The 20266-nt window shown below is 38.8% G+C and overlaps 1 protein-coding gene across 1 annotated transcript in view; it reads right to left on the bottom strand.

Annotated features, from left to right (window-relative positions):
- The window catches only part of CNTNAP2 (contactin associated protein 2), a 2163381-nt gene that overhangs the window by 1023538 nt on the left and 1119577 nt on the right, over window positions 1-20266 (bottom strand). Inside the window, exon 9 of the mRNA XM_044295439.1 lies at window positions 16397-16546. Coding sequence (XP_044151374.1) covers window positions 16397-16546 — 150 coding nt within the window. The remainder of the gene's footprint in view (window positions 1-16396; window positions 16547-20266) is intronic.

Genomic DNA, 20266 nt, shown 5'->3' with positions numbered 1-20266 from the left:
AAAAGTCCATTTATTTCAGTAATGCAACTTAAAAGGAATTGCATTAATGCAACTTAAAATTAGAATTTTGTGAAAAGGTTCAATATTCTAGGCTCAAAGTGTCACACTCTAGTCAGCTAATTATTCCATACCCCGAGCAAAGGGTACCTCAAAAGTGTGACTTTGGGGTTTCATAAGCCGTAAGCCATAATCATTCAAATTATAACAAATAAAGGCTTTAAATATCTCGCTTTGCATGTAATGAGTCTATCTCATATATTAGTTTTACCTTTTAGGTAGCATTACTGAAACAAATAAACTTTGCATGATATTCAAATTTTTCGAGTTTTACCTGTATATTACATCAAAGCTCAAAAAAAATGTACATAAATCTTATTGACATGGAATATTTATTTCACCAGTCCAAATGAAATGGCTTCTTTTGCAACCACAGGAGTTACAATTTTCTTAGCTCAGAGTACTGCTTTACCAAAAGTCTATTACCTACTTAAAGCCTGTCTGAAAGCATTCAGATTAAGGGATTACTGCAATTATTCCTGTGCCCATATAACATTTAAGATCTATGAAACGTTGAGTAACCTGGCAGGGTCCAACTCCTCACAGTGGCTGACTGGTAAAAAAATAAGGTATAGTTGATTCCCTTACCCAGCAGGGCCGCTATTTTCTTAGGCTAGAAAAGGCCGCTGCTGATCACAACATTTCAAAGAAAAATTCACTATGTATTTATAAGGAAAGGTCAAACTCATCTAATGGCCACACAGAAAAAGAAATACTTGTGCTACTTGCAGGTATTAGAGATAATCAAGAAAAAGTACGTCAGCAAAGTTCTCAGCTGGAGAAATAGATCAGGACTGAAAGTTACTTCAGTAGAGATGAGCAAATTGATTCTCTAAAATCTAAATTCGACACATTTTTTTTTTCCAAAATATTGATTCGGTAGAATCAGAATTTCTTCAGATTCTTCTGGGTGGAATTTTCTGAGAAAGAAAGTCAGCATCCTCCACAGAAAGGCCTCCTATGGTGAAGTAACGCAAACACTCAGAACTCGGCTCTCCTCCTTTTTTCCCCTGTCTAGAGAGCTAGCATTACTTCACCACAGGAGGCATTTGTCTCATCGTCTTGTTCCAGGAAGCCAACTAGCTGCTATCTGAAGTTGCTTGGGATGATGGCTTCAAATTTGAAATATAGCTGCCACTGGCTTTCAGTCGGATCTACTTGATGATATGAGAACACTGCAGAAGTGATTTTTTTCTAATTATCTTTATAAGTATTTCTTTTTATGAATGCTGTTTCTGCTGTCATCACCTAAAAGAGAAACCGGCAACACTGCTGAGATAACAATGCGCTCTGTGCACTGGTCCAATGCCGAATAAAGGCACACAATTATTACATGCTGAGCATAACCCTGTAACAATGTACAACAATAACCCTTATTTTCAGCATAAAGCATAACAGGTAAGGAGCTAAATGTGCGGAAATCTCACCATTCACTCCCTTAAAAATCAGCCAAACGGTTTAGTTCTCCTGCAGAACCACCAAAGGCCCCTTTCACACGAGTGAGTTTTGCGCATAGCACCCGCACTGAATCCTGACCCATTCATTTCAATGGGTCTGTGTATATGAACGTTTTGTTTTTTTTTACGCATCAGTTCTGCATTGCGTGAAAAACACAGCATGTTTTATATTCTGCGTTTTTCACGCAGCCATGGCCCCATAGCAGTGAATGGGGCTTCAGTGAAAAACGCATTGCATCCGAATGCAGTGCGTTTTTCACTGATGGTTGCTAGGAGATGTTGTTTGTAAACCTTCAGTTTTTTATCAGGTGCGTGAAAAACGCATCAAAACGCATTGTACCTGTGCAGAAAAAAAACTAAACAACTGAACGCAATCGCAGACAAAACTGACTGAACTTGCTTGTAAAATGGTGCAAGTTTTCCTGAACGCACCCTGAACGCATCTGGAGCCAATCCGTCACGCTCGTGTGAAAGGGGCCTAAGTGAGGCATTACATAATGCCCATTGAAATCATGATGCCATTAACATTAAAAAAACACGAATCCTATTGGATCCATATATTGCAGACACTTGGGCCCAAGGGTTTGAACCAGGAGTATGATCTCAATAGCTTCCTGTAATCTCCAAGTTCTATTTTAATTTTTCTGCATTTATTACTTAATTTATTCATATTTTTTCTTGTCTTTTTCAGAAAACGTGAAGAAATCCCAACGGCATCATTTCGTCTTGATCCCACTTAAATTCTTGCAGAATTGTCTAAATATTACAGCACTTTGAGAATTGTTGATACTGCTACGGTTGGGGTTGGGGTTCACGTTTTTCTGTTTTGTTGATTGCCTCATCACCATGACTACCTGATGTCACTTCCGCCTTGGCGGGCTATTTAAATCCTGTTTGTTACTGTGTGTCTGTATGCCATATGTTTGAGAAAGGCTCCTGATATGAGCCAAAACGCGTCACAGAATATAGAACATTATATGTGACCAATAAAGATATCGACCTTGCAGAAGATACAGTGAGTGCCGGTCTTTTCCTACTGCTATATCTTGTCTCCATACTGACTTTGTGATTAGATCGTGATTAGACGGCATGGATTGCCCAATAAACAAGTGTTTGCTGGTTCAGTTAATCTGTGGCAGTATTACACTGCAAGATCATCGTTCACATGAACGTTCGTTACCGATGATCTGGTCGACAGTCAGCCAGTGTAATACTTGCTTTAGATATGTAGCCCTATCATGTGTGATATTGAGCTGTTAATCTTGTGTATTTGAGGCAGTGCTATTTATTCAGTGTTCTGTATCTAAGCCTAAAATATGTAATGCTATGCAGCTAAGCCACTGTATCTGCTACAGTGTCACCCTAGATAGGCTTAGATACACTGGCTTAGTAGCACAGCTTTACACATTATAGGCTGAGACACAATGGAAAAAAAATACTGTCTCAAATATCATGCGATCAGATACTTTGGCACAATATCGCACATGATGCGCTTAGTGTATCTAAGCCTAATATTTGTGAGTCAGTGCTGCCATTCCTGTGTACCTAATATGAGACACTGCATCTAATATTATCATATGTAATACTTAGTGTTGAGTAAAATACATGCACTCCATTTGCGTTGCGGAGGCATGGACAGAAAACCCATGAAAGCACTCTGTAGTGCTCGAGGGCTACTGATCCATGCCTCCAGTCTGCACCGCCCCATATCTCCTGGATTGCGGACCCATTCAAGTGATGTTTTCAGGCCCCAATATGGGCACGGCCAGGCAACGTTCATGTGCATAAGGCCTTCTAATGATTTATTAGACTGTGTGTCCCTGTAAGATCTGTAATCTACTGAATTACACTGCCACACACACACACACCAAGTTTCTCGCATCAAACTCGCTTTTGTGTGTTTGGCGTTATAGAAGCAATCAAAAGATTGCCCGTTAAAGTCCCCTTGTGGGACGAGTAAATGGTTAAAAAAGTTTATAAAAAATGTGTTTTGTTATTTAAATATTTCTGTAAAGCATTTTTTTCCTTCAAATAATACATTTGGTGATAGGGTCTCTTTAAGCAGTTACTGTATATGCAAATGGACTTTCTAAACAGATTTCAAACATTTCAAAGTACTTTTATGCTGGAGAACTATTTTACCATAGGTAGAGACGTATCAGCTGACTACAGGACATTGTTAGAGTTGTTAAAAGGGGTTAAGTATATATAAGTATGACAGGAAGTTACTGCACAGAATAAATACAGAGACGATGATGGGGTTTAAAATTGTGTGTTTATATCTAAGTATTAAAAGTTATTTTATATAAAAAACTGTTTTTTATAAAAGCTATTTTTTGGGCAGATTTGTTGTTGGGGATTGGGAGTCTTCTTTCTTGAGTGGCTGCTCAGTTGGGATGTGTAAAATTGTGGTGTTTATTTGTGTTTTTTTGTTGTAAAGGTTGGCTGGGGTGTAAGGTGTGTGGGTACTTGTGCCGGATGGTTCTTGGTTTAGGTGTGGTAGAACTTTGGTGCAGTGTGTGAACTTCAGTGAGGATATGTGCATATAAACACAAAAAAGGGGGTTAGGCTTCCAATGTTTCCTCAGGATATTTGTCCTGGTAGAGGAATTCGTATGGCAGTCTTGTGGTAATCATAAAAAGTCATATATCATAAAAAGTCCATGTGTTGTGAAAAGTGAAAATAAAAATAAAAATCCAATAAAAATAGAAAAATGTAAAAAAATTGAATTGGGAGTGATATATACTTTCACTTTGAGTTGGTTAAAAAATGTTAGGTAGATCGTACTTTACCAATTTGCTGTGTTTTGTTCCGCTTGTCCGGTCGCTCTCTTTACCCTGCAAAGACCTAGGAGGCATCCCACGTGGTCCGTTGCTGGTGTGTTGTGGCGTCTCATGTTACAGGGCGGGGTAACACATCACTCCTGGCGGTGGTTGCGATTGGTCCCTAAGTTTCGGGAGGGATTTTGCTTTTGGAGTGTAGAATCGCAGTTGGCTATCCGCTTTCTGGTTCTTTCTGATTGGTTTTAAGGTTTTCGAAAGGTAATTCGAACGATTTAGAAAAACGGATATAGAAATTATATAAGAAAAAAAGGTGGAAATTGGAATGAATGTATATGACCCTCGAGTTCCTTTACCAGACGCGTTTGGGAACTTTTTAACCACTACAGGACTGCCGTATGCAGGATTGCGTCTTTGCGGTGGCCCTGTTATTCCTCCTGGACGCGCCGGGGTGTCATCTTGTGAAACGTGAGATTACCTGTGAACGCGCGCACACAGGCGCGCGCGTTCACAGGAACCGGAGGTAAACTAGCTGATCTACAGCCTGCCAGCAGCGATCGTTCGCTGGCAGGCTGTAGATGCAATTTTTTTAACCCCTAAAAGGTATATTAGATGCTGTTTTGATAACAGCGTCTAATATACCTGCTACCTGGTCCTCTGGTAGTCCCTTTTGCTTGGATCGACCACCAGAGGACACAGGCAGCTCTGTAATAAGTAGCACCAAACACCACTACACTACACCCCCCCCGTCACTTATTAACCCCTTATTAACCCCTGATCACCCCATATTAGACTCCCTGATCACCCACCTGTCATTGATCACCCCCCCTGTAAGGCTCCATTCAGACGTTCGTTTGTGTTTTACGGATCCGATCCATGGATCCGCGGATCCACAAAACACATACGGACGTCTGAATGGAGCCTTACAGGGGGGTGATCAATGACATATAGCCCATATAGACTCCCTGATCACCCCCCTGTCATTGATAACCCCCTCTGTAAGGCCAGCTCCATTCCGATGTCCGTATGTGTTTTGCGGATCCACGGATCCATGGATCGGATCCGCAAAACACATACGGACGTCTGAATGGAGCCTTACAGGGGGGTGATCAATGACAGGGGGGTGATCAATGATAGGGTGGTGATCACCCCATATAGACTCCCTGATCACCCCCCTGTCATTGATCACCCCCCTGTAAGGCTGGCTCCATTCAGAGGTCCGTATGTGTTTTGCGGATCCATGGATCGGATCCGCAAAACACATACGGACATCTGAATGGAGCCTTACAGGGGGATGATCAATGACAGGGGGGTGATCACCCCATTTAGACTCCCTGATCACCCCCCTGTCATTGATCACCCCCCTGTAAGGCTCCATTCAGACGTCCGTATGTGTTTTTCAGATCCGATCCATGGATCCGCCAAACATATACAGACCTCTGAATGGAGCCTTACAGGGGGGTGATCAATGACAGGGGGGTGATAAATGATAGGGTGGTGATCACCCCATATAGACTCTCTGATCACCCCCCTGTCATTGATCACCACCCTGTAAGGCTCCATTCAGAGGTTCGTATGTGTTTTGCGGATCCATGGATCGGATCCGCAAAACACATACGGACGTCTGAATGGAGCCTTAAAGGGGGGTGATCAATGACAGGGGGGTGATCAGGGAGTCTATATGGGGTGATCACCCCCCTGTTATTGATCATCCCCCGGTAAGGCTCCATTCAGATGTCCGTATGTGTTTTGCGGATCCGATCCATGGATCCGTGCATCCGCAAAACACATACGGACCTCTGAATGGAGCCTTACGGGGGGTGATCAATGACAGGGGGGTGATCAATGATAGGGTGGTGATCACCCCATATAGATTCCCTGATCACCCCCTGTCATTGATCACCCCCCTGTAAGGCTCCATTCAGACATTTTTTTGGCACAAGTTAGCAGAAATTGATATATTTTTTTTTTCTTATAAAGTCTCATATTCCACTAACTTGTGACAAGAAAAATGTAATCTCACATGAACCCACGGAATCCAAATGTGTAAAATTTGTTAAACATTTATATTCCAGACTTCTGCCAGGGCAGTATAAATAGCCCGCATGTGACCCCATTTTGGAAAGAAGACACCCCAAGGTATTTTGTGAGGGGCATGGCGGGTTCATGTAAAATTTTATTTTTTTCACAAGTTAATGGAAAGGGAGACTTTGTGAGAAAAAATAAAATAAAAATCAATTTCCACTAACTTGTGCCAAAAAAAAACTTCTATGAACTCGCCATGCCCCTCATGGAATACCTTGGGGTATCTTCTTTCCAAAATGGGGTCACATGTGGGGTATTTATATTGCCCTGGCATTTTAGGGGCCCTAAAGCGTGAGAAGAAATTTGGAATCCAAATGCCCTCCTAAAAGATACTCATTGGAATTTGGGCCCCTTTGCGCACCTAGGCTGCAAAAAAGTGTCACACATGTGGTATCGCCGTACTCAGGAGAAGTTAGGCAACGTGTTTTGGGGTGTCTTTTTACATATACCCATGCTGGGTTAGAGAAATATCTCTCTATAATGACAACTTTGCATAAAAAAATGGGAAAAGCTTGGGTGTATGTAAAAAGACACCCCAAAACACATTGCCCTACTTCTCCTGAGTATGGCGATACCACATGTGTGACACTTTTTTGCAGCCTAGGTGGGAAAAGGGGCCCAAATTCCAATGAGTACTTTTAGGATTTTACAGGGCATTTGTTACGCATTTGGATTCCAGACTTCTTCTCACGCATTAGGGCCCCTAAAATGCCAGGGCAGTATAACTACCCCACAAGTGACCCTATTTTGGAAAGAAGACACCCCAAGGTATTTCGTGATGGGCATAGTGAGTTCATGGAAGTTTTTATTTTTTGTCACAAGTTAGTGGAATATGAGACTTTGTAAGAAAAAAAAATCATAATTTTCCGTTAACTTGTGACAAAAAGTAAAAAGTTCTATGAACTCACTATGCCCATTAGTGAATACCTTAGGGTGTCTACTTTCCGAAATGGGGTCATTTGTGTGGTTTATCCACTGTTTGGGCATTGTAGAACCTCAGGAAACATGACAGGTGCTCAGAAAGTCAGAGCTGCTTCAAAATGCGGAAATTCACATTTTTGTACCATGGTTTGTAAACGCTATAACTTTTACCCAAATCTTTTTTTTTTACCCAAACACTTTTTTTTATTCAAAGACATGTAGAACAATAAATTTAGAGAAAATGTATATAGAAATGTAATAAAAAAAAAAAAAAAATTACAACTGAAATTGAAAAATGTCATTTTTTTGCAAAAATTTCGGCAAATTTCGATTAATAACAAAAAAAGTAAAAATGTCAGCAGCAATGAAATACCACCAAATGAAAGCTCTATTAGTGAGAAGAAAAGGGGGTAAAATTAATTTGGGTGGTAAGTTGTATGACCGAGCAATAAACGTGGTCTGGTCATTAAGGGTGTTTAAGCTAGGGGGGCTGAGGTGGTTAATCTGCTGCTTCCTCAGTGGCTTGAAGTTATCTCACTTCAGCAAATGGCATTTATCATGTAGACACAGTTAAAGGGAATGTGTCTTCAGAAAATAACCTATTGTTTAAAATCAAATTTTCATGTTTAACATACTTTTAAAGAACTTTCAATGATGTTTTTATTTTATTTTCCATGTGAATATCTTTGCTTAAACAAAGGCCATAAAATCTGCAGATTTCTCACTAACCACTAAGCCTAATAATAGGCATCTCTTTTTGATCTGTACAGATCATTTCAGTAAAGTCAATATGTCAGCACTACCTGCTTCTGCTCCAATCACTGCAATACCACAGAACTCTGAGGAGTTTGAGGAGTTTCTGGACTACCTAAACAAGGTAAATGAGATGAATATGAAATTTACATCTAAGTTTAGAGACTATAGTATTGAGTTTTTAGATGTTTTGGTCATGGTGGGAAATGGCACTGTAATTACTAAGGGTTATAACGAAGTCTAATGCTACTAACTCGCTATTACATTACAGAAGTTTTTATCCTCCAAGTGTTAAATCAGCGGTGATACGTGGTCAGTTTATTAGATTACGTAGATTGAATATTCAAGACACAGATTTTTTATGTCAAGTCCATGAACTAAAGGTACAATTATTACAGAGAGGTTATCCTTATAAAGAACTGGTTCCTTTCACACTCGCGTTTGGTGCGGATCTGTCATGGATCTGCACAGACGGATCCGCATCGATAATACAATTGCATGCATCTGCTCAGACCGGATCTGTTTGTATTATCATTATCATTGCCAAAACTGCAAGTCAATGGTGGACGGATCGGTCTTCTATTGTGTCAGTGCCTCCACAGTGCTTTGGTGTCCGCCTCCAGAGCGGATCCTGAGCGGATCCTTAGCCATTCAGAATGCAGTAGGGCAACTGATCCGTTTTGGACCGCTTGTGAGAGCCCTGAATGGATCTCACAAACGGAAGCTAAAATGCCAGTGTGAAAGTAGCCTAAAGCTATACACAGGGCTAGTACAATAAAACAGAGAAATAGAAAGAAAGAAAAAAAGAAAGAAAGAAAATAGGTTTGCTTTTTCTTTTAAATATAGCCTTGCAGTTGATGTCATACTCAGAGCTATATTTAAAAATTTGCACATTTTGAAGCATGATTCAGCTTTTGAGAAACTTACTGTTCAAAAACCTTTGATGGCATTTAGGAGGAATAGTACCATTAGACACAAAGTAGTCAGGAGTGATTTTATCACCAAAAAAGACTGGTTAATAGTGTTGGTCGAGCACCAAAGCTCTGCATATAGTGAAGACATTAAGTTCTGAGGTCGTCTCTCCATCTTATGATTATGCATCATCACTTACAACAGGGATGGCCAACCTGTGGCTCTCCAGCTGTTGTAAAACTACAACTCCCACCATGCCCTGCTGTAGGCTGATAGCTGTAGGCAGTCTGAGCATGCTGGGAGTTGTAGTTTTGCAACAGCTGGAGAGCCTCAGGTTGGCCATGCCTGACTTACAAGATTTCGTGCGAGATCTTCAAGCAAGATGGTGGCCGGCTGGTCGCAAGCAAATAGATCAGGTAAGTATGGTTTTTTTTTCACACTATTTCAGGTTGTTAAGGCTACTTAGCCTTTTTCTTCAGGCTGTTCCCCTGCCGGGACTGCCTGCCGGAAAAGGCTTCCATAAGTGTGAAAGTAGCCTTAACCTGAAATAGTGTGAAAAAAAAAAAACATCTGTGCCACAGCAAGTCCACTGTGCTGGCAGGAGTCCTCTCCGGCCCTATTCACTATAAGGGGGGCGCCGGAGGTCCGGCGGTCCGGCCACAGCACGGCAAACATGCTGAGAGGCGGACGGAATAAAACTACAACATGCTGCGGTCTTATTTTGGCCGCCTCTCGGCATTAAAGTGAATGGGGCCGGAGGGGACTTCCGCCAGAATGGTGGACTTGCGGTAGCACAGATCTGGCAGGCTGTTCCTCCACCGGAACAGCCTGCTGGAAAAGACTACCCGAATATGAAAGTAGCATAAATCGATTCGCTAACACAAATCATGAGGAAATTCAGCGTCGCAGCGAATCAAATTTATACTAAAATATGGATCGACTTTGATTTGCTGAACACTAACAGCCACAATTAATCGTATTTAGCCCCTACCTTAAACTAATTGCTCCTAGGGGCTCATTTGCATACATTAAAACATCATTTTTCTCAGCAATGCGAGCACATATGAACATTCGACCAACACAGGTGCTTTTAGAGTCCAAGCGCACATGCAACATGTTAGCCAGTTTCATAGGTACAAATCTGCTGACAGATGCCGTTTAATTTTCTGTCCTCTAAATACAGTCTTACTGATAGCAAAAAAATAAATGCCACAGTCATGGGGCAAATACATTATAGGAGACATTTAGGCTTGCTAGTGTTCACAGAATGGAAACACCATTTTCTATTTAAAGTCTGAAGAGTTTACATTCTAGACAGTCATAGCCAGGATTTTCTTCCCTTGAAGTGAAAGGGAACCTTTCATCAACTTTAGCGTTGCCCATCATAATATAGTGACAGACATTCTGGCTTCAGGAGTCTGTCACTCATGAGCTAATAATAATTTGTTGCTAAGGAGCAGCTTTACGGCTATTGTAGCTTGGGCTGCTGAGAAAAGTGACTGATGCTGAGTGGTGTCCTGGTTATTCATGAGCTCCTACTTTTCCCACCCATCTGCTGATGATTGGCAGTTTTCTCCTTAGTTTTCTCCCTACAAGAGAACTGCCAATCATCAGCAGGTGTCTGAGCAGGAGACTCCTAAATACAAATAACACTGACTCTTCTCCAGGTCCAGGCTACAATGATTATAAAACTGGTTCTTGGCAACTACTTACTTTTAGCTCATGCGTTACACGCCACTGAAATCAACATGTCTGCCCAAATGCTGTCCAAAGTAAGAGTAACTTTAAGCTGATGACAGGTTCCCTACCTCAGTATCTAAATACTCCTGGCCAAGAGAGTGTGCTTTCTTGTCTCCCTCCTGACACCCTCTACACCTCAAGATATTCCATTGTTCAAGAGCCCAGTTTGAATATAAAAGAATGCCATGTTAGAATCCCTGCACAAAGTATCTTTCTAGATCTCATAGGATAGTGCATACAACTGCACATAAAGGCTTATTCATAATCACAGTTTATTAAATAAATGAAATATTCATGTGGAAATACTTTTTAAATGCCATGTAGTTCAAATAATGTAAAATACTTCTAGATAAGAAAGTCTAGTTTTAAGGCTCAAGAGAAGGAATATTGATTCAAAATTTTCAAAACCTACAGTTGAGTATTTTTTTTTTAGAACAATGTATAGGGTGTTATGGCAATTTAAATTATTGATTCATTTTTCAAAGCTTAAACAAGTAGTTGTCATTTTTTTATTCAGGACACTGAGCAAGAATAGACTTAGTGACAGTCACAACATTTTTCATCTCTTTGCATACTCTGCAGGTGCTTTCATCTACATGTAAATGCTGTTATTTGTGTGCCCCAATCTGAAGAGCATTCATCTAAGGAAACAGTTAAGACATATTTCACAAAAATAAATTACAATAGTCTGGCAGGCCTTACTTTATTATGTATTTGAATGGAAAATATGGTTTGTATAGCTAAGAATATATTGTCTGTTTCTTTTCCACCTTAACATATTCTAAGCAAAAGAAATGTTCAATGTTTTTATTCCATTTCTTGCTAAAAGGAACAACAGTGGGAGCTGAATTAAACATGCATACATTCCTGGATCCACTCTTGGTGTCCTTCACTTGTATTTCCTTGTACAGTTTTTCTTATGTTTTTTTGTCTAATCCCTTTAATATTTTATGTTATATAGATTTACTTTTATTTACATTTGTATTATCTTCATTTAATCATGTAATTTGGTAATTTTAATCTCTTGTTTAATACAGTGAATCCTCCCCAAAAAGTCCATCTCTTTCCAAAGACTACCCATTGTCCAGATGAGAAAACTATATTACCACAGGTCATCTACTTTCAGAAGACCACACCTCAAGAAAAACATTTCTCAATATAATTTTAGGATCTCATCTCAAAGAGATATCACTGTAGTCGTAGTGTACATAGCTGTGATTATTATTGTTATATATGCACCTGTTTTAACTTATTAGTTTATTCCCACACATCAATTCCTCTACGCTTATTAGGCTCCGTGAAGCTGAACTTTGTTTCACCTAAAGTCACGCAAGACTTTGGTGAATGAATTCGGCATTGATTTCTGCATCTTTAAAAACATTATCATTGGGAATCCGAAGTTGGATTTGGTACCAGCTGAGTTGGGTTTGGTACCAGCTGATACCTCGATAACAACCCCGACTTCGGATTGCTAATCTTAACTGTTTTTAAAGATGCAGAAATGGATACCGAAATTATTCACCAAAGTCTCGCATGACTTTGGGTGAAATTAATTTTGCTTACATGAAGGCAATATACATTTTAATGCTGTATGGAGACAGGTCTCTGGACAGCATTAAAACCAAAAAGTTTGAACAAATGGACTTCAGATCTATGATCTAAAGCTCAATACGCTCAAGCCTAATTATAATCAATACATATTACAGGTAAAATGACAGAAATGCTATATTCCAAATTTTTACTAGTGTTCAGCGAACATGCTCGGTCGAACACCAGTTCAGCTCAAGCATCGCGTATGTTCGAGACAGTGTATTTAAATCTAATGTATCCTTTATTTCTATGTAGAAGATCACTGTACAGTGAGGGAATCACTCAGTGTGAGTCCGCGGCTTAGGAGTCCCTGCTCTGACTCCATATATAGCTATATCCATATATGGAGTCAGTGCTTGGGGACACCCCAGTGTATTTAAATCTAATTTAGATTATATTTCAGAAAAGTTTCTGCCAGGATTTGAACTCACAACCTTCTGCATTAGCGGCAAGGCACTCAACCACTCAGCTATAATAGCTGCATAGCCAAGTACTTAAAAAACATAAATAAATAAAAAATAAGACTTCTACTAAGACCTATACAGTAGAAGTCTAATATATATATTTTTTAAGTGATAGGCTATGCAGCTACAGTATATAGTGTAGTGGTCAAAGTTCTGGGCTATGATGCAGAAGCTGTGAGTTCAAATTCTGTTGCAAACTTTTTCAGAAATAGAGGTTAAATAAGATTTATACATTTTTTTCGTAATTGTTAAAAATATATGGCACAAAATAAATGTATAATTACTATAAAAAAAATTATATATATATATATATATATATATATATATATATAAAATCATACTTCTGATATACAGTAGAGACCAAAAGTTTGGACACACCTTCTCATTCAAAGAGTTTTCTTTATTTTTATGACTGTGAAAATTGTAGATTCACACTGAAGGCATCAAAACTATGAATTAACACATGTGGAATTATATACATAACAAAAAAGTGTGAAACAACTGAAAATATGTCATATTCTAGGTTCTTCAAAGTAGCCACCTTTTGCTTTGATTACTGCTTTGCACACTCTTGGCATTCTTTTGATGAGCTTCAAGAGGTAGTCACCTGGAATGGTCTTCCAACAGTCTTGAAGGCGTTCCCAGAGATGCTTAGCACTTGTTGGCCCTTTTGCCTTCACTCTGCGGTCCAGCTCACCCCAAACCCCAAACCATCTCGATTGGGTTCAGGTCCCGTGACTGTGGAGGCCAGGTCATCTGGCGCAGCACCCCATTACTCTCCTTCTTGGTCAAATAGCCCTTACACAGTCTGGAGGTGTGTTTGGGGTCATTGTCCTGTTTAAAAATAAATGATGGTCCAACTAAACGCAAACCGGATGGAATAGCATGCCGCTGCAAGGTGCTGTGGTAGCCATGCTGGTTCAGTATGCCTTCAATTTTGAATAAATCCCCAACAGTGTCACCAGCAAAGCACCCCCACACCATCACACCTCCTCCTCCATGCTTCACGGTGGGAACCAGGCACGTAGAGTCTATCCGTTCACCTTTTCTGCGTCGCGCAAAGACACGGTGGTTGGAACCGAAGATCTCAAATTTGGACTCATCAGACCAAAGCACAGATTTCCACTGGTCTAATGTCCATTCCTTGTGTTCTTTAGCCCAAACAAGTCTCTTCTGCTTGTTGCCTGTCCTTAGCAGTGGTTTCCTAGCAGATATTCTACCATGAAGGCCTGATTCACACAGTCTCCTCTTAACAGTTGTTCTAGAGATGTGTCTGCTGATAGAACTCTGTGTGGCATTGACCTGGTCTCTAATCTGAGCTGCTGTTAACCTGCGATTTCTGAGGCTGGTGACTCGGATGAACTTATCCTCCGCAGCAGAGGTGACTCTTGGTCTTCCTTTCCTGGGGCGGTCCGCATGTGAGGCAGTTTCTTTGTAGTGCTTGATGGTTTTTGTGACTGCACTTGGGGACACTTTCAAAGTTTTCCCAATTTTTCAGACTGACTGACCTTCATTTCTTAAAGTAAGAATGGCCACTCGTTTTTCTTTACTTAGCTGCTTTTTTTTTGCCATAATACAAATTCTAACAGTCTATTCAGTAGGACTATCAGCTGTGTATCCACCTGACTTCTCCACAACGCAACTGATGGTCCCAACCCCATTTATAAGGCAAGAAATCCCACTTTTTAAACCTGACAGGGCACACCTGTGAAGTGAAAACCATTTCAGGTGACTACCTCTTGAAGCTCATCAAGAGAATGCCAAGAGTGTGCAAAGCAGTAATCAAAGCAAAAGGTGGCTAACTTTGAAGAACCTAGAATATGACATATTTTCAGTTGTTTCACACTTTTTTTGTTATGTATATAATTCCACATGTGTTAATTCATAGTTTTGATGCCTTCAGTGTGAATCTACAATTTTCATAGTAATGAAAATAAAGAAAACTCTTTGAATGAGAAGGTGTGTCCAAACTTTTGGTCTGTACTGTATATGAGTGAATAATATGTGGGAAACTACTACTGATGTTTTAGCCATAATATATTATAATATATTATATATTCTAAATATATAATAATATATGTAAATATATTATGGCTAAAAACACACACACACATATATATATATATATATATATATATATATATATATATATATATCTCAAGGTTAGCCTCTATTTATAAAAAGTTTGTGACAGGATTTGAACTCATAGCTTCTGCATCACAGTCCAGAACTTTAACTACTACACTATATTGCTACATAGCCAAATGCTTAAAAAAATAAAAATAAAATAAAAAATGAGACTTCTACTGTATAGGTCCCTGTAGAAGTACAGTATAGTAGAAGTCTAATTTTATTTTTTGCATTGACTGGCTATGCAACTATATAGTGTGGTTGTTAAAGTTCTGGGCTCTTATACAGAAGCTGTGAGTTCAAATCCCTTCATAAACTTTTGTGGGAAACTACTACTGATGATTTTGCCAAAAAATATTTACATATATTATAATAAAATGATATACATATAATATGATATAAATACAATTATAATAATATGATATAAATATAATATGAGACTTCTACTGTATAGGTCTCAGTAGAAGTACAATATAGTAGAAGTCTTATTTTTATTTTTTTTAAAGTAACTAGCTATGCAGCTATTATATCTGAGTGGTTAAGTGCCTTGCCTCTAATACAGAAGATCGTGAGCCTGAATCCAGGCAGAAACTTTTCTGAGATAGAGGCTAAATTAGATTTAAATACACTGGGGTGTCCCCAAGCACTGACACCATATATGGACATAGCTATATATGGAGTCAGAGCAGGGACTCCTAAGCCAAACTAGAGTCCCGACACCCTCCCCTCTTCAGAGCAGGGGGTGCCTGGTTTAATGCTTGGGTTCTCCCATTGACTTCTATTGTGCTCGGGTGCTCGGTAGCACTTTGATGCTCGATCAACACTAATTTTTACTTACTGATGCTTTACTCAAACATTTTAAATAGTATAGGTAATTATCTGTGTTTTTTATATATAGTTAACTTTATTATCAGGCGAGCAGAAATATATTGCAATGCCAAAAATAAAGATAATAAAATATATGCCATTCAAAATCAATAGAAACTATAAATGAACATGAGCTTTCTTCAAAACGCTTAACTAAGCAACACTTTACATTTCCCATAGAAGCTTGTCATATATGCATGTCATAGAAATATGTCAGAAAATAGCATGTGTATCTCTTCATAGTGCCATGCTCTTGCAGGACTATCAACTTCACTTGAGAGAGATTATACTGGTCTCATAGTCTATGGCCTGATAGAGTCTCTCCCAGAAGAGGAAGCCAAATAGACCAGTGCCCTAGCAGTTGAGGACCTATCACTGCAAGGACCTTCACAGATAATATTTTCTCATATGCCTCAATAACATGTGAGAATAGAAAAATAAATATGATATAACACATGACAGCATATGACAAATGTTAGCTAGGCACCTATTATGTACTGTAACAAATAACTAGAACAGTAACAAACCAAAGAATTGGCTGATATTACATGTACAATTCCAGCTCTCTACATACTGCAGCTAATGCTTTATAAATATAAGACCTTTACGCAATAAAGAAAAACGTTTTTTCAAGTCTTACCTCCAAAAAAATATTGACTCCCAGTTCGGAACTGAAGAGGGCTATTTGTTTTAACAGATGAAGCCTCATCCCCATCAATAGTTAACATGGCAGAATTCTCCTCAGCTGTGAATCGCACTTCATGCCACTGTCCATCATTAAGACCAGAGCCTGTGAATAAAAGCGAAAATCATGTAAAGAAAGTGAAAATCAACTCTCACAGATAGGAATAAAAAAAAGTGATATATCAAATAGATTGGAAAAAAAGTATTATTTTTCATTGACCATAAATAGCTGTGACCCTCTTTTGCCAAAAAAACAACCAAGCACCATACATGAATCTCCAGTTTTTAACTGCTTTTATCTTCTCTTTCACAGCTTCCATTCAGTGACTCATTGGGTGCCTCTGGCAGGCTGGATCTGCTGGGTCTTAAGAGAAAAAGATCAGCACCACCAGTCGCTAATGTCATAATACAAGCTGTATAGGTTTTTTTTGCCCACTCTAATTGCAATATCCACCCTAGGTTTCAGTCAATAGAATTTGCCGCAGGAAAAAAAATGGTATCCTTGACAGATACCAGCTTGATATAGGCCGAAAAACATTATTTTTTTTACCTCCATCAGGTAAATGGGAACCTTTGAGCCTGTTTAACATATGTATCAGTAGATTTCACAAGTATATGATAAACATAGTAAAAATAAAATAGGCAAGGCAGCGAACCATTTGCATATTTCAATACTCCAGAGTGCAAGGAAGGATAAACATACACTACAGACACAGTGTGGAACACCCTATCTCTCATGGATGCCCCAGTTATAGTGAAAAACTGCAGATAATTTTTTTTTTTATTATTAAAACGTGAATATTCCCCATGGGTCTTTATGACATGGTGGTTTCCCCCATCATTCTGTACTCAATACCCCATAATGGCAAAGTGAAAACAAAATGTTCAAAATCTTTGCTAATTTATTAAAAAGGAAAAGCTAAAAAATTGCAATGAATTAAGTATCCAAACCCTTTAACAAATTGTATTGCTGCCTGGTATAAGAACTGCTCCGTTCATGATCGTAGATTGCTCCAAAGTGAGGTTAAAACTGCACAATAAATCATTGGAGTCCAACTGCCTTCCATTCAGAATTTATATACAGTCCTGATAAAAAGTATAAGACCACTTCAAAAATGGCAAAAAATCATATTTAGCATGGCTGGATCTTAACAAGGTTCCAAGTAGAGCTTCAACATGCAACAAGAAGAAATGGGAGTGACACAAAACATTTTTTTAGCATTCAATTTAATGAAAACAATGAATAAACTGAAACAAGCTGTTTTTCAGCTGATCAAAAGTTTAGGACCACATGCCTTTAAAAGGCCAAATCTGTGCAAAGATGTGGATTCATTGTCATTTTCTGTCAGGTAGTCACACGTTGTGATGGCAAAGGCAAAAAAACTCTCCCTTTTTGAACGTGGTCGGGTTGTTGAGCTGCATAAGCAGGGTCTCTCACAGCGCGCCATTGCTGCTGAGGTGGGACGCAGTAAGGCTCCATTCACACGTCTGCAATTATCCTTCCGCATCTGTTCCGCAATTTTGCGGAACGGGTGCGGATCCATTAATTTCAATGGGGGAGTAATTGCTGTCCGCATCAGCACTTCCGTGATGCGATTCCGCAAAAAAAATGAAGCATGTCCTACTTTTGGCCGCAAATTGCGGTACGCGGCCCCATTGTACTCAATGGGTTTGCAATAAAGTGGATGACATGCGGAAAGACACCAAATGTCTTCCGCATGTCATCCGCATATCATCCGTATTATGGTATGGTACCCTAGCAGCATGTATTCCTCCTTCCTTTTTTATTTCTGCGGAAACACAGAACGGATGTGGAGGCACTTTTGTAAAAAACTGAAGGTTTTTACGGAAACACGGATCCGCAAAAAATGGACCATAAGGATAATTGCGGACGTGTGAATGGAGCCTAAGACAGTCATTTGGAATTAAATTGATCCTGAGGGTTATAGAACAAAAAAGTAGAGTGGAAGACCCCCAAAAAATTCATCAGCACTGAGCCGGAGGATCCAATTGGCTGTCCATCAAGACACTGGACAATCCTCAACCCAAATTAAGGCCCTTACTGGTGCTGACTGCAGCCCCATAACCATCAGACGGCATTTGAGACTGACGGGCTTCAAAAACAAAAAACATCTTCAAAGACCTTGTCTCCTTGAACGCCACAGAACTGCTCGTTTGGACTTTGCTAGAGAGCACCAAACATGGGACATTCAAAGGTGGAAGAAAGTTTTATTCTCTTATGAGCAAAAATTTAATCTTGATGGTCCTGATGGTTTCCAACGGTACTGGCATGACAAGCAGATCCCACCTGAGATGTTTCTATGCGTCACAGTGGAGGGGGTGCCATAATGGTCTGGGGTGCTTTTTCCTTCAGAAGGTTTCTAATTTGAAAAAAAAAAACACAATAATTGTGACAGTACAGTGTGTTTATGAACACACTGTTTGTCAACATCATGCTTTTACCAATAACTATATTTGTCAGTGTCACTGACATTATTTTCTATTGTAGTCATTGCTTTCAAGAGCTTGAAGGGGGTGAGAAAAGAAAGAGTAAAAATTTGTAAAAAAAAAATAAAGATACAAAAATCCTAGGAGATGTCAGAGTGTCATATGCCAATTTTTAGGCCAGTTGGCATATTTGATTTATGTATAATCGGAATATTTCGAAAAATTCAACAAATCGGGCACAAAACAAATTTCAAGACATTCGTTCATCTTTATTGATTTACAAGCTCATGCTATAGTTTAGTTTTATTGCTAGTAATATTTGCATGAGGAGTTTGAACTGGGCCTAAATTTTGATGGTCTACAGTGCAAATATCCAGGGATATGTTGACAATTTTAGGTTCAAAACTTAAAGATAACTTAAGATATTATCTTAAAATATTTTCTGACTTTTGACAGCATGACTTATGTACAGTTCAGTGAGCTTGGAGAGTCCACTAAAAAAGGAGTTATACTGTACAAAATGTAGAAAGACTGAATCCTTGTGTTCCTGATTGGAATTTTTAAGATAATAGTTTTCTAAATGGTATTCATATCTATAACTTTAATAAAAAAATATAAGTCAAGCTAATAAGCAAATGTTACATACAGATATTATAAGGAATTGCGTAGTATTCCTCTAAAACAAATTCAAATGGAAGACTATTATGCAGGAATTTTACTTTAGACACTACAGATAGCTTAAAAGATTATCCAAATTAATCCACATGCACAGTGTTTTGTTTTTGTTTTTCCCCGTTAGGAGCTGGTTTGTCTAAATGCAGTCCAATAGATATCTAAAGAATTATATAGCATGTAGTTGCATATTTGCAAGTCTTGCTTTACTACAAGCTATTTAAAAATAATATTGAATTCTTTAGAATAAAAGTTTCCATTGTACAATATTCATAGCAGTGTCAGCATAATGCCTTGTATGAACCAAGCAATTGCCATGATCTAGTATAAATAATGATCCATATATAGTTTATGATTCACATGTGTGATTAAAAGAAGCAATAAAGACAGTTCAGATTACCATTTTTAGTTCTGTCAGTTCATATAAAGCAGATCTAGCAATGGTAATAAAATATTTGTCATTGAAAAATGTTACATAGACTCTTTTTTGCTGCAGTTCGTGGTTCTCAATTTAGAATATCCACTTTTTTTTTATGACAGACCCACTTTAATTCTTTATGACAAGACCTTCTTAATTCTTGACCTTTTATTGTACTCTGTGGCTCGTTGCCCTCCTAGCTGACAAGCTAAACTATGACATGAAACCCATAGTGCAAGAGAGTAAGAGTTTAGCCAAGAGCTTTCAGGTAAAAAAACAATCTTCTCA

The sequence above is a fragment of the Bufo gargarizans genome, chromosome 5, assembly GCF_014858855.1.
Source record: "Bufo gargarizans isolate SCDJY-AF-19 chromosome 5, ASM1485885v1, whole genome shotgun sequence".
NCBI classification, from domain to species: domain Eukaryota; kingdom Metazoa; phylum Chordata; class Amphibia; order Anura; family Bufonidae; genus Bufo; species Bufo gargarizans.
Note: the sequence above shows the minus strand (reverse complement) of the source record. Positions and strands in the feature narration are given on the sequence as shown.